Source organism: Bombyx mori, chromosome 15 (assembly GCF_030269925.1).
Source record: "Bombyx mori chromosome 15, ASM3026992v2".
Lineage (NCBI taxonomy): Eukaryota > Metazoa > Arthropoda > Insecta > Lepidoptera > Bombycidae > Bombyx > Bombyx mori.
In genome coordinates, this window is record NC_085121.1 from 6,067,812 (window position 1) to 6,083,031 (window position 15,220).

The 15,220-nt window shown below is 35.1% G+C and overlaps 3 protein-coding genes across 3 annotated transcripts in view; 2 read left to right on the plus strand and 1 right to left on the minus strand.

The window, feature by feature from the left end:
• LOC119629658 (uncharacterized) overlaps positions 1-15,220 on the plus strand; it is a 378,532-nt gene that overhangs the window by 350,279 nt on the left and 13,033 nt on the right. The window lies entirely within an intron of this gene.
• Positions 7-4,320, minus strand: LOC692934 (ubiquitin-conjugating enzyme E2M; the record flags this gene model as incomplete). Its single annotated transcript, NM_001046776.1, is given in 4 exon segments — positions 7-496; positions 1,382-1,549; positions 3,606-3,739; positions 3,921-4,320. Coding segments are annotated over 4 exon segments (552 nt in total). The 3' UTR covers positions 7-355.
• Positions 7,055-13,918, plus strand: LOC101745482 (uncharacterized). The gene is made up of 6 exons (XM_004928518.4): positions 7,055-7,352; positions 7,458-8,874; positions 9,137-9,308; positions 9,857-10,119; positions 10,337-10,520; positions 11,751-13,918. The coding sequence occupies exons 1-6, from the start codon at positions 7,287-7,289 to the stop codon at positions 12,991-12,993; spliced, it is 3,345 nt and encodes a 1,114-aa protein (XP_004928575.2). The 5' UTR covers positions 7,055-7,286; the 3' UTR covers positions 12,994-13,918.

Consider the following 15,220-nt stretch of genomic DNA (forward strand, 5'->3'; position numbering starts at 1 on the left):
ATTGTTGAATGCAGTTCTTTATTTACAATGACCTAAGCGCCACTAGCGACATTTTTTTAAGTTTAACTATGAAGACATAACTGTGTTTGAATTTGATATCAACTCGAAAAATATAGGATCGATCGATACGACTCGTATATTTTGTTATGAAATTATTATAAGAGAAATTCAAGTGAATTAAACGATTTCTCAATATAATAATTGTACTTTAGATATCTTGTTGGGCATGGCATTAGAGATGGCTTTTTTTAAAAACAATATTAAATAAATAAAAACGAAACAATAGAAAAACATTAAAATGAGATTTTATTATTATTTATATGGTTGTTAGCATTTTTTACACGTGTGCAGGTTTTCATTTGAGGCATCGTTCGAAATAAGATGTGCCGACGTAGCCGCCTCGCATAGCTCTCTGAACGTGTTGTTCGAAAAGTCGCCTGTTGCTTTGGAGCTCGTCAGCTGCTTCCTTGTTGAGGGGATCTTCAGGGTTTGGTTCCTAAAAAAAAAAAAAAACAATTCCAATACATGTTTTTTACTGGTGGTAGGACCTCTTGTGAGTCTGCGCGGGGGTGGGTACCACCGCCCTGCCTATTTCGGCCGTGAAGCAGTAATGCGTTTCGGTTTGAAGGGTGGGGCAGCCGTTGAACTATTACTTGAGACCTTAGAACGTATATCTCGAGGTGGGTGGCGCGAGTATAGATAAGCTTTGCTGACAGTTCGTGCGAAGATAAAATGAAAATGATGAAATTTTCTCAATTCGTCAAAGAACTCTCTCCACAGAGAGTTATAGGATACAATTATACAAGACTATACAAGTACACGTAAACTGGATAAAAATAAAATACAATACCGTGAATGAAAGAGAGAGTATGCGTTATTGTACACCAAAATAGATAAAAATGCAATACGTGTGATGACGGACGAATAGCGACTTTCCCATCTAATCTCATTATATTTATCTTTACGAGTACTGCTAATATACGAATATTTTTATAGTTATGATTTTTATCGGCAGCCCTAAGTTTGATAAAAGAGCATTTTGTACAGTAAATTTCTTCAGATTCCGAAACATTCTTGAGATTAATACATTTTTCTAAATTTAATATTACTTCAAACATAAACTTTTTCATCAAACCATAACCAGCAGTTATTTCGTTGGTTTTCGTGAGTCCTACACATAATTAAAAATACTTTAAAGACTCACAGTTGTCGGTGAATACGAAAATTGAAGTATTTGAAAGGTTGAAATAAAAAAAAAAACGAAAATAATCATAATTACACCAAAACTTGTCAATTTCTGGAAAAGAAAAACCAAAAAAAGAAAACTGTTTGATGAGAAGTTCTTAATTGCTATGTCTTTATATCAATTTAGTGGGCTTACCAAGAATAAATACTGGAGACCGTACACTATGGAGTTAACTGTGAGAACAGGTTTCCAATCTTCCCTGAGTATATTCAGGCACACGTTGCCTTCGAGGTCTATGTTAGGATGATAAACTGCTGTTTCACATTTGACTTTGGGCGGCTCGTGAGGATAATTTGGTCCTACCTGAAAATTGGTTAAAAATATTTGTTAGAAAGATACAAGTTACTTACTATCTACTAAAGTGTTTTAGCATTTCTAGAATACTTCAGCTTACGGCCGATATGGTATTATCTACGTAATATTTATCGGAGATAACATAGCGTAAATGCTGCTAGTCACTTGAGACGAGCCGCTGACTTAACTCTCCTCTCACGGTCGTCCAACCCTTCGAACCGAAACGCATGACAGCTTCACGGCATAAATGGACAGGATAGTGGTACCTACCCATGTGTAACATAACATAAGTTTGTAATCTATAAAGATTAGGCTTAAAGAAGGAGAATATAGAGGGAGGGATCACCTTGAAGTCCTCGACAAACCTCAAGGTTCGCCTGGGGTCCGTTTTTAGTTTATTATATCATAGCCTGTGGTCTGAGATTGTATTAATAACTATACTCAAACTGTCTCCTATTTAGAACCGCACGGACCGATCACTGAGTTTGATCAAGTACAAGATGTTAAAAAAATCCAAAATTAGGAGTTATTGCAAAGTTACAATCAAGACCCCAACTATCTCGCTTCTGAACTCAATAATCGAAATGTTTTTATTATTTTGTCTGCAATTTTTTCAAGACACAACAAAGAAGTTCAGCCAACTTCAAAGTCAAAGCTTTTTTTCAGCAGCTTCTCAGCAAAAAGACTGTGGACTTTGTATAATATTAAATATTTATTACTATAAACGTACATATTCAATTGAGGGACAGTTAATTTAACCAATAGTAAAAGAAGTATTAGCTACTGAGCTCCAGCTGGTTAGTATTATTTGAAAACATCCTTTGATAAATTGTTCTGAGTAAAAATGAATTGACTGAAGAATCATTACCTAAGTTCTGCCTCATTGGTCAGGTTGCTAGCGACTACTATCCCCTAGAGTCGATAAAATATATTTGGTTTTCAGGATCTGGGTGTTATTGTCTTCAAGATGTTATAGGCGAAATAACACAGGAGAAAGTTTTTGCTATAGACTGATCAATGTCATAAAAGAATTGTACAAACATGTGAAACCTTTTAATTTTTTTTGTTATGTTGTATTGTTATTATGTTTTATTACTACACTTTATCAATTAATGAAACTTTGTCCTCTTTTGTCTGCACACTTCTATGATGACTTGTGACGTTCACATTGTAGGGTGTGGGGCTCAGTTAAATACTTAATATGCGCAACTGGTTAATCATATGATCCTATGAAATAAAAATAAAAACAGCTGTGGCAGTTATCATCATCAGCGATGATCATCAGTATTACTTCAAAATTTTCTGTTTTTTTAGATGCTCTTAAAGATTCACACCTCATCTACCTATATTAATAGGAACAAGGTAGAATGTGGTGTACCAACATTAGTGCATGAGTGTGTGAGAGAGAGAGAAAGAGAGAGAGATCAATAACCACAAAAAAAATCATAGTCTATCGCAGTCTACCCCATGTATGACCATCAGGCTTCACTCTAATGTTAAATTTGTGGATGGTAATCACAGACACAGGCAGGTTCCGATGGGATCTCCACTATAAGCATCCCTACTGACCAGTCAACAGCGGTGAGGCCATCCAGCCATCCAACACAGACCCATCATGTCGACGAGGACTTCGGCATCAGATGTTCAATGCTTAAAACCAGAATATAGTAAAAGTATTATAGAAGAGATATAGACATGATCACAGGGCTTACCCAGTTGTACACTAACTTTGACCACCTAATACCAAGTCAGAATCAACAGATTAAATTTTTATTCAGACCAGTAAATTTTTAAAATACAATCATGTAATGATGTTTTTTTACAAAAACTAGCCAACTATTCCAAGCCATATGATTTTAGTTTGTAAAAAATACAGATTTTGAATCAGTTCTTATAGTTCCAAGTTTTGCATACAAAGACCATTCGTAATTTTTTTCCTGTACCCAACAATATTGCCATATGAAGTGATTAAGCTCTGAGATAATGAATGTGATCTACTGGTGAACACATCGAAAGTTATCTTAAGGTTAATTATGATGTTAATGAATAATGAACAAAAGCTCACCTTAAAGCTAAATACAAATTTTCCTCCTCTATAAAATCCTTCATCTGGGCATATAATCAATTTAAAATTCAATAGGTCATCCGGATCAGGGAATTCTGTGTTGCATGTTTTCGGTAGATTCAATTCATTCAAATCTGTGGATACATTAATATTGGTCATGAAATGAAGCTTATAAAATCTTATAAAATAACAAGTTAATTTTAATGAAATCTTATTTGTTGCCAATATATTTCTGCCATAAAATACAGGAAATTCATTGGTAATGCTTAATTAAACATGAAAAATCTAGTAAACACTGAAAATATCGCCTAGAACCTTTTGTAATTCGTAATTGGGCTGCTGATGCTTTTTTTTGTGATCCTCCTCCTCTGGTAGAACCCTCTTCATCTTTTTTCTGTTGTTTTAATGAAAAAAGTTTAATCATTTTCCTAACTAATCAATTAAATAGATTAATAATTTATTAAATTCCAAGATCTATTTTGACAGCTTGACTTTTTTGAGTTTTTGTATCACAGATCAGTGTTCGGTGAAATTTTGTTAAATGAAGAGCCAAACCTAGACTTATGATTGGCTAAATAATATACTTTCTCTTTGACTTTTTGTTTTAGCCAATTAGGTATAAGTCAAGCTTCAACAAACACATTCTTCTTGACAATTTCTACCGTTCAATTATTTCAATTTTTAGTTCAATTTAGTTCAATTCTCTGGCGGACCCACACATTATTAATCTGTGGACGAACGCACAAACATCCACAGATCAGTAAAAAAATAGTAGGTACTAGTATATTTTATAGCATAGAAAAAACTAGATTAATAGCTTATCCGAAAAAAAGTTACTTGTGTCAGTTGTATCCATGGAGTTAATAAGTATACTAACTCTATGGTTGTATCACTCTCCGCTCCATTAACTATTTTGTTTTTTTAAGTTTATTTGTAGATCACCAATCCGAAATCATGAATCAGCAAATACACTGTCTCATTTAAAATAGCAAAAATACCGGGTGTTGTTCGATCATGTCATTTACTATGAGTATTATTACGATGTGATTAGGGCAGCGAATCCCTAGATAACGAGCTGCCTATCACTACTGGGGGCGTGCGGCGAAATACAAACGAAACGAAATATAAACTATCAGTACATCAACCAACTAAACATAGCCGTTTGAACAAACACCGCTAACGACTCTCCTTTGTCGGCACATCTTGAGGGCGATACACTGACCGCGAATTTCTTGAGAGGACATTGTTCAAAGATTACCATCACATGCAATACCGTCTTTACCATAAGGGCACACGGGACCCGTTCCCAGGGACCCCATTCTCAGGGGCCCCCTAAGGACCGACAATTTCTCTCACACATTTATTCGGTTTCCGTTATCGTGATCGTAACCAAAAAACCAGCAGTATTCTAATATCATTAATGACATATTATATCATACCGTATTTGATTACCTATAATAAATGGTCATACTGAGTAAAAAATGTTATTATAATTCGCTTTTTTTACTTTCCAAAAGGACCTCAAATTCTTGTGTGTCCAAGGGCCCCAGCCTAATTTAAGACGTCCCTGATCACATGTATTATGTCATGCAGCGAGCGCAAAAAGAGTTTGAGCCCACTGAGTTACTCAACGGATTTTCTCAGAGGGTTGTGATTTTGATCCGGTGGTAGATTCAGCGAAGCATTGCTCTAGAGAGGATGTTTACAAAGTCTCCCAGATTGAGCCCCATGAGCATGCTTATATGTTTGGTGAAGCGAACGCAACAAACAACACTTCAGTTCCGTTCGCGCCGACGCGACGCGCCGTTTCACAGCGAGTGCATTTTACCGCGGTCTGCCACTTCACCAAATATTATTAACTTTCTGCGAAATTTCATCAAAATTATACACAAATCACAAACGTCATTTGCCCTCAAGCTAGGATACCTTCTACTATCGGAAATAGAGATTTAGTTACGTAAATTTAAATATATACACGTTTGCATTTATAATGCTATTTGGGAATATTTTTTGAAAGGTTAGTAATGTCCGACGTGTAGCAATAATTAGTATAAAGTTTTGTAATTGTTGTATTTTGTTACCTTGTTGTAAACTTTTATTTATTAAGGTCTTCCTAAAGTTATTTTTCTGTTTACTTTCTACTTACCTGTAATGTTAATAGTGCAAACTTGTTTACTTTTTGTATATCTATTTTGAATGTATTTTATGGGTGTTTTGTACTGTTCCTTTTTTCCAAATAAATAAATGTATATACATTTAACATAAAATAAGAAAAAAAAAAGTGGTGTCGTGGGACACCAGGTAGGAACGAAGTTCCTTCGGCTAACGTAGAATCGACACAATTTGCAAAAAAAAATCGTGCTCATTTTTATGTTGGTTTTCTTGATTTTTCTCTTAAATTTTGCTGATTAGTTTTTATTTAAGTACAGGAAAGTATTTAGGAAATTCAGTATTTTAGGAAATAATAAATTACGTAAAATAAAAATAAAATCGTAATTCAAATTATCAAAATTATCAATTAAAATAACAAAATATGTCTCTTTAGTTTTGTTTGACAACATAAAATTACATAGAAATAGAAATAATTACAAAATAGAGAGAGAAAGGATGAGAGAACGAAAAGAAAGAGGGAGAAAGAGAAAGGTATTATACACTACTCGCTTGTGTATACGACTGTCGCGCCTGCGCACGTCTCATTTAACGGTTTTATTCCACGCACTTTTTTCCACGGATTTTTCCTTACGGTTTTACTATCACATTTTTTTCAGTTCGGTCGCGCAGCAATATCCCTATCCCCTCCAAGCCTGCCGTAAGGAACTTCGTTCCAATAAAGACAAAAAATATTTTAGGTACACGTACGATTCTCCAAAATGGAATTCCGAACTCACAATTCTCAGCCCAGTAGTTGGGGCGCTGACTACGGTACCCCGAGTCACTCGATGTGTGTACTAGTGTACTATTAAATAATATTTAACTAAATATATATATATATATATATATATATATATATATATATATAGTCGTAAATGTAGTTTTATTTTTATTTCTTCGATGGGTGGTTGAGCTCACAGCCCACCTGGTGTTAAGTGGTTACTGGAGCCCATAGACATCCACAATGTAAATGCGCCACCCACCTTGAGATATAAGCTCTAAGGTCTCAAGTATAGTTACAACGGCTGCCCCACCCTTCAAACCGAAACGCATCACTGCATCACGGCAGAAATAGGCAGGGCGGTGGTACCTACCCGCGCGGGCTCACAAGAGGTCCTACCACCAGTAATAAATTCCATGTATGACTCTGGAAAACCCAAGAATTACAATGGTTTTGTCAATTTAGATCTAAAACTACTCATTTTTTAAATCCCATTTAGGTAATAAAAATGTGAGCCGATGTGGATGTAAGGCGATTAAAATTAAAGATCGATTTTCCAAAAGATCGATTCCGATTGGGCCCATCTATGTACCTACGCACTTTGCCGCGATCATAGATTATACACTTTACGCGATTGTAGGCTTTCGTTGATGCACCTATTTATTTGTTGATATAACTTTCCTTCCTGTTTTATGAAAAAATGAACGTATTTCGCTAGAGTAATGAAGCAAAATATTCCAAGTTTGTAACCTACAAGGTTTATAATCGATTACAAAAATATTAACATTCCCGATTAACATTGATGCAACATGGCAAGCGAAGATGTGATAGAATTAGGTTCTTCAGATGATGATACTGAACCAGCGCCAAAGAAAGTATGTACCCAATTTAATATATAATTAAATTTAGCGCACTTTTGCATATAATATTTGATAGACCACCAAACCTAAACAAGTTGTTTAATTGTTATAAACTTTCAGGCAAAAACTCGACCGAATGCCATGGTTCACATACCAAATAATCTTTGTGGAATAACTATAAAACCCGCAAAGCCGTCTAATAGTGCTCTCCCACTGTCGTTAGTGGGTAGGTCAATTACAGTTACTAAAATCCCTAAAGATGTTAATCCAGTTTCAATGAAATTAAAGAATAATGGATGTGCTATTCAGAAGAATAATTCAGTTTCACCAAGACCAGTTGTTAGACAGTATATCAGACAATCACCAAAAAGTAAGATGACAGGGTGCCGAATTCCAGTCAATTTGGTCAACATGAATAATGCAAGAATAGGGAATGTTCCACAGCAGTATAATAAAAATCTTGTACCGAATCCAATTTTGATACAGAATGCGAAACCAAAGGGATTGTTACCAGCTTCCATAACTGTTAAAAAAATGAATACCATGAAACTAGCCACCCCACATATAACTAACCCAAATATGAAGAAGAAATTAATAAAAATATCACCAAAAATACCAATAGCTAATACAACAGTGGAACTTGATGATGATGATGGTGCTTCTCCAGGCCCTGGACCTGCTCGTCAGTGGTACCTGAGACCCGAAGAGCCGACTCAATTTGAAAATGATATAGGGAATGATGCCTCGGAAATTGAGAAACAAAATAATGCAGAGCCTACTCCATCTGATATGGTCGAGATAACTATACAAGACAGTCCTGTTCAGTCTGCAAGAAAGAGGGCATTTGAAGTTGGAGCTGAGTTTGCTATAACTATTGATGATAGTCCTAGTAAACCACCAGCCGATAGCAAAACACAAGATAATGGTAGTGATATTGAAGATAATGTACAAAAAAAGGAATCAAGTAGAAAAAAAAAATTAGAGTATCCTTTGGAAGTGAGCAAAAGGCAGTCAATAGAAATTGAAATATTACCATTTGAAAGTGTACCAGGAAATAAAAGTAATGATGAAGATACAGGAAACAAACACAATACTGGTACTCAACACAATGAGGTTATTGAAATAGAAGAGTCTCCAGCAAAGTCTCATGACCTGCAAGCAAGCACACCAAAGAAAAAGATTCCATTGGTAGTAGCACTTAAAAATAAAACATTTGATGATCAAGAGAATGAAGTAAAAGAAAATAATGAATTTCATCCAGTATATCAGGAGTTTATAGCATTATGTTTCAAATTGGAACATTCTGATGATATGGAGAAAATAGTTGAAAAAAAGATTAAAGCCTATTACAGACAAGTAGACAAAACTTATACTGAATCAGAAGATTTCATAGAAATGGTAGCAAGTAAAATTATTTCAATGAAGGCAAGCCCTGAGAAAATGTATTTGTACATAAAAGATATTGTTGATGAACTAAATTATAAAAGAAAAATGACAAAATCAGTTATTGTCACAGAAGATTCAACTAAAAGTAGAGGTATATAAAATGTTTGTTTAACCCTTAAGTACTGATCTATTCTCAACAGATTATGATTCATAATCATAGTCTCAGAAATATCTATATGTATATGAGAAGTGTTTCTGCACACATATGAATACTAACCATGACATGACTTGTCATGTTTATGGGCTCCAGTGACTATTTCATAACAGACGGGCAGAGATCTCAGTCACCCAAATAAGTAATAAAAAAGTACATTTTTGTAACATTGGTGAAAATGTTAATTTTATTATTCCAGATGAAGAAAACTTTTTATATGGTGAAAATAGTGAATTTGATTCAAAACGACAGAGACAGATACGTAAACTTGAAAAAACCCTCAAGAAGTTGCACCGAGCCATACAAAAACTTGAAGAACAGGAGGTTGATTTTGATGATGATGAAGATTCTGTTTATTTGTTAACTGAAAGGTAATTCTATTGTGTTTGGGAAGTTACTACATTTTTTTTTAATCAATTGATGGTTTACTTATAATGTATAAATTAATAGAACACTATTGAAACTCTGCCTAATGCATGTGTTAAAACTTGTAACTGAATTAAATTTAATAAGACATAAAAGCATTAATTAAAGATTATTAAAATGGTATATTTGGTTGAGACCTAAATCTTCATAACAATAGTTTCAAGATATTGGCTCTATGTTCAGATTTTTCCTTCTGCACTGGGAAGCTGTCTTAAGAACTTTTACTATATAATAGTATTTGTGGTATGAGCCTAACAAATTTGATTTAAATGTGAGGAAAAGTTTGCAGGGAACAATTGTATTTGGTATTGTGATATGAATTGAAGACTTTCCACTGTTGTCGCAAGACTTAAAGTAGACAGATCATAGGCCCTATATGTTATGTGGAAGTTATTGTTTGTGTAATCCAATTTTCACCAGAGAGTTAATCTAAAATATGATAGGCATCATTACTATGCGAGATCCTCTATTATAGAAAATTTTAAATATGTAGGTACAAGGAAAGAATGGTTCGAGTTCATGCAAAGTTTTGTCAGCTGACCAACACAAAGATGCCTTCAGAGCCTCGCTTACAGATCGAACCTCGACCTGGTCATCCTAAAGGACCAGCCAAAAAATTAGAGAAATGGATAAACAAAAAAATTCCAATAGGCACACCATTACCTTTCCCAGACTTCCACGATGTACTGAGGTGTGTGAGAGAAGCTAACGAAGAAGATGATCTCAGGTGGAATGAGGTTGATATTATGGAAGAAGGTATGTATGATTTAGTCAATTTATAGTTTTCATAAAATATCTTAATAGCCAGAACTGTACAGGAAATGTTCCAAAAAAATTTTTGAAGTGCTTTTTTATTATCTGAAAAAAAAAAAAACTGTTATGATCATTAGTATAAATACTGTTAATGAAAAAAATATATAACACTTATTATCTTCCCAGTTTTAATATTTCAATAATGGTGTTTGATTTTCAGCTCGAGATCTATTCACAAGATGTGGCAAAAAATTACAGAGACGTAGACAAGAAAATGAATGGAGGTTAGCAGCATCAAGACTAGCTGTGGATCTCGACCCTGCCGAAAATAGCACTGACCTTAAAACTAAGTTAGAACATAATAAAGTATTAGCGAGCAAGAAAGAGACAGATGTTTTTAACAAGTAAGTTGATGTTTTGTGTGCAAATTAATCATGTCTATAATAACACTTGAAAAAATGTTAAAGATAACTTTTTCAAGTGTTTGTTTAATTTGGTTTGGTTTAACCACAGATTAAGTAAAATTTAGAAAATTTGACTTGCGAAAAAAACAATTTCGATATCAGTATCCGAGTATATATATATATATATAGGTAACGCAATTTATTAAAAGTGTACAATTTCCAAAAATATTCGAAATTGAGTTAATATGCGGAATCATTTGGTATCACCAGTATTTTTCTCATAAATACTGTCAAAAGAATGTATTTTTATTTTGCCTATGTTTTGACTACTGTTAAAAAAATTAATACATAATTTTATCTTACTTTAAAAGACGTTTAATGTATCTGATAGAAAATAAATGTTGCAAAGATGATTAATATTAAAAATATCACATGTTAAACCTTTAAAACACTTTCCTGTAAAATTAGTAAGTTTTGAGATTATACAGTTTTAATGTGAGAAAACGAAATATGTCTTTGTTATATTAACATAGCAAGGCACACCAATGTCTAAGAGCCTTTATGTAATTCATCGTTATTCAAATCATTTCAAGTTTTTCTATTGCCAATAAAATAGCAGTAATCAGAAACTAGATAAGACCATTCGCAATTGCGGTCTGTGAAAAATTACCGGTTCCATCCACCGCATCTGGCATCTGGTTTCACTTTGTTACTGGATAGTCAAGTAGCCGACACTTTGACGAACAGTCCAAACTTCCGTTTACGGACCAATTTTCCACAATTGAAATAGATATTTTAGAAATAATTCAGTCATTAATCAAACACAACCACCTACCATAACAGTTAAATTAATCAAACACCACCACCCGCTTCTTAAATGAAGACAACTTTTAACGTGATCGTAACCAAAAAACTAGCAGCATTCTAATATCATTAATGACATATTATATCATACCGTATTTGATTACCTATAATAAATGGTCATACTCAGTAAAAAAATGTTAATAGAATTCGCTTTTTTTATCTTTCCAAAAAGGGCCTCAAATTCTTGTGTGCCCAAGGGCCCCAGCCTACTTTAAGACGTCCCTGATGGCAAGTCATCATTTTCTTCTCTACAGGTTTCTGAAGATAGGTCCCAATGCTAGTGCCTCATCTATAACTAAAATTTTAAATAGATTTTTGTTTTTTCTTATACCAAAAACAAAGATTTTTTCAAATTTTCTGTTTCAGGTATGCCGATAAACAAAATCAACTTAAGCTAGAAGCAGAAGAGATAGGTGACAAGGAAGCTGAAGAGTCACCGGACGAGAGTGACGACGAGGACACTGTTAATTTGGAGATGTCTTTGAAAACCAAAGAAAAGAGAAAAGAAAGATTAAAGAGATTACTTCAGGGTAAATCTAAAAAGGCGAATACAACGAATGACACACTCAGTAAACCTGATGACACAGTGCAACTTATTGAAAATAGTGAAAATCCTGTCACAAAACCCACTGACGAAAATGCGTCTGATGAGGTACAGGAAACTGAAACAGTTGAAAGTGAAGATAAGGCCCAGGCTACGAAAGATCGTGACAATAATTCAGACTTCGGCACTTCACTAAATGATAGCAAAGAAATTGAATCGGACATAGACGAACTTCATCTTCTTGAAAAATTGCACTCGGATCAGTTCAATTCGTCAACGTCAAATTCTTCAGATTCAGGAAGTGCCATACAATTATCAGATACACTCGACTCGAGCAATGACGACAATCCTGACCGAGATGTCATTAGTATTGAAGACTCTAGTTACTCAGAATCAGAAACCCAAAAGCAACCAGACAGCTTATTTCAAATAGATGAAGTTATGAAGAATGAAACGGAAGAATCTAAGCCTGATAATAAACTAGATGACGAAATGAAAGGCACTGTTGAAAACGAATTATCTTTTGCTGGAGTCAGGTCGCGTTACAAGACAAATTATACAAACAATGAACCAGTAGACGTTGTTCTTGCTTCCTCCTCCGATGACGAACATATAATGAACAGCAAAGAGAGACCTGAGAATTGTGTAAATTTAAGTGATGATTCTATTTCTAATACTGGCTCCGTTAGTGCTGGCGTTACTGAAAACAAAGTAGAACATGACGATATTAACGAAGCTGATAATAGTGCAGTGAGTAGTTTTAATATTCCGTGCTCTGTTAGCAATTGTGTAGAAACCGAAAACATTGATATTTCGGAGAAAATTTGCGACCCAACCCAAGACGACAACCCAATGAATTGCGAAACGGATTTATCACCTACAATCGAAAATGAAAATAATCTGACAAGTATTAATGCAACTGTCCAAGTTATTGAGAACAAAGAGAAAGGAAAGGAAGAAAACAAATTAAGTGAACATTTATCTTGTGAACTCGAGCATCCCATTGGGTCCAGTACCAATGAAAATGAAGTGGTCACAACCTCACATCACGATCCAATCGACTGAGTAGTGATAAAATAAATAGGAATAGCTTAGTCAGAGAAGTTTAGTTTTTTGGATGGAACAAAAACCAGAGTATAGCAGGCTAACAGTTATTATGTTAATCTCATTATTGTGTGTAAAAGGGTATTTTACTGGGGTCGTTTTTCTAAGCCCCGTGTATTGTATATTGATCAAACAATATAAGTGCTAATAAAGTATTAAAAAAAAAGTGTTTAAAGTTTTTGTGGCCGATGAGAGATAACATTATTTTCTTTCCCTGCTAAGCAGGCAGCAGTGTGCCATATAGTAATGAATGGTGCTTGTAAAACTTGTCGTCACATATTATTTTATATTAAAATTATATTTCTTATTCCTAAGCATATTTTTGTGTTTCTTTATTTGATCAGAGAATATAAATATTCTGTTAACTTTCCTTTTCATTGCAAAAGTAATGAAAGATAAATCAGTAACATTGTAATGTGTAATATGTGACCTGCCTGCTTAGGGGCAAATAATACTGTTGAGCTTTACTTCATTTTAATACTCTTTAATTTGCTATTAGCTATGTGATGGAATTTTTCAACTTCAGATTTCCGATTAGTTTGAAAATCTGCACACGTATCTAGAACCGATGTCAATTCACTTATTTAATATTACTTTGTCCAAATGTGCTGACCACCATTCTCCAGAACACTTTTATTTACTTTGGCTCGCTCGATCTAAGCGTGTTTTTTTGTAAATCATTTATTTATTGTTCATTTACATTTAAATTTATAAAGGGTATTTAAAATTGAAAATAATGATAACGAATTATTTCAGTTTCATTAATACGTATAATATGTTATTTGAAATGTTATTACGCTCAAAATTGAGAAACAATTATTTATTTTGTTTATTTATGTTTTAATTCACACATGATATCGAAAATATATAGATAATTACCAACGTGCTTTTGTGTTTTATTGAAAACAAAAAGATTAGGCACACATTATTTATTTGCCAAACATTATTGTAAATCTAACTTAAATTTTTGTAAACAGAAAATATAAATTGGATCTTTATACTGTTTGAACGATTTCAAGATTCATTGCATAACGTTTTCTATTATGTTGTTTTCATAGAAATAATGTGAAGCTGGAAAGGCCTCCGGGTCACCAGTAATCCTTCAATCATAAAAAAATGTGAAGCTGATTAGGTGGTGTAAATTGCAAAGAAAACGAAAGACGGCTATTTTAGCCGAATTAGGTCGAATAATTTCAAGATTTTTGAGTATCCACGTAGACAGATCTTTTATTTATAATGTGTGCATTGCGTTGTGCATTCTTATTTCAATGCCTGTTTTGAAGTTATTTGGAATATAATAACGATTTTCTAATTCTTTTTTGTAATTTGATGAATTCACGGTTCATATGATGTTAAATGGTAACTTTAAGTCACAATTTAACTTCACTTTCTTGACTTGAGAGTCAGTTCCGTGACTTCAGTGTCACTTTAAGTGGACTGGTCCGCGAATGCGAGACCGCGGGCCCAAAGACGTTTTCAGGGACCTACCCACTAAACGACTGCCCTGCACTTTTCACCCAAGCGTCCGATCCGATCTCCTCCGAGGTCGAACCCGGATGAGGTAAGAGGGTTATCGCGGTCAAAACTACAACCAGACGGCGCAGCTCACCCCAAGGACGCCCGGCCGACGGAGCGGAGACGAATCGAAGGCTCTGAAACGTCGGCCGTCTTAGTACGGCAGCCCGTCAGGCCGCCCATACGGTGCCGCTGGTGTCCCGGAATACCTTGCTGGAACCAGAACTAGCCTGCCGGGTTGGGACGCGATACACCGCCAACCAGTTGCTCTTTCGTATCTCCTTGGCGGCGCGCTAGAGCACTGGTAGTGCGCCGCGCGGCCTCTACTCGTTCAGGTCGCCCCGTGACCTTCACCGGGGGGAAGCTGCCACCTTCAGGGGCCGGGATGTGCGGGCGTAATCCCTCCTCCGGCCCTCGGCTCGACGGCGACGGATCGGTGTGGAAAGGGAAGAGCTCTCCCTCTCTTGTTCCGCCGCCTCGACGCATCACGTATGCTTTGGCAAGCTTTTTTTTTCGGATACGGGGCCGGACCTCATACATGATTACATCGTTTTCGCACATAGGGGGCGCCTGGGTATGTGGGTCTTAACGGCTCGTAAATGTTGAGAGCGGACCGCGGGCCTAAGGGTGTTTTAGGGTCCAACCTCCAATCGTCGTGAAGGATAAGACATCC

Excerpts from the sequence above, each read along its gene's own strand:
- LOC101745482 (XM_004928518.4), top strand. The coding sequence starts at position 7,287 with ATGGCAAGCGAAGATGTGATAGAATTAGGTTCTTCAGATGATGATACT. Across the intron at positions 9,309-9,856 it reads GTTTATTTGTTAACTGAAAG|GTACAAGGAAAGAATGGTTC; the intron begins GTAATTCTATTG and ends TTAAATATGTAG. Across the intron at positions 10,521-11,750 it reads GAGACAGATGTTTTTAACAA|GTATGCCGATAAACAAAATC; the intron begins GTAAGTTGATGT and ends TTTCTGTTTCAG.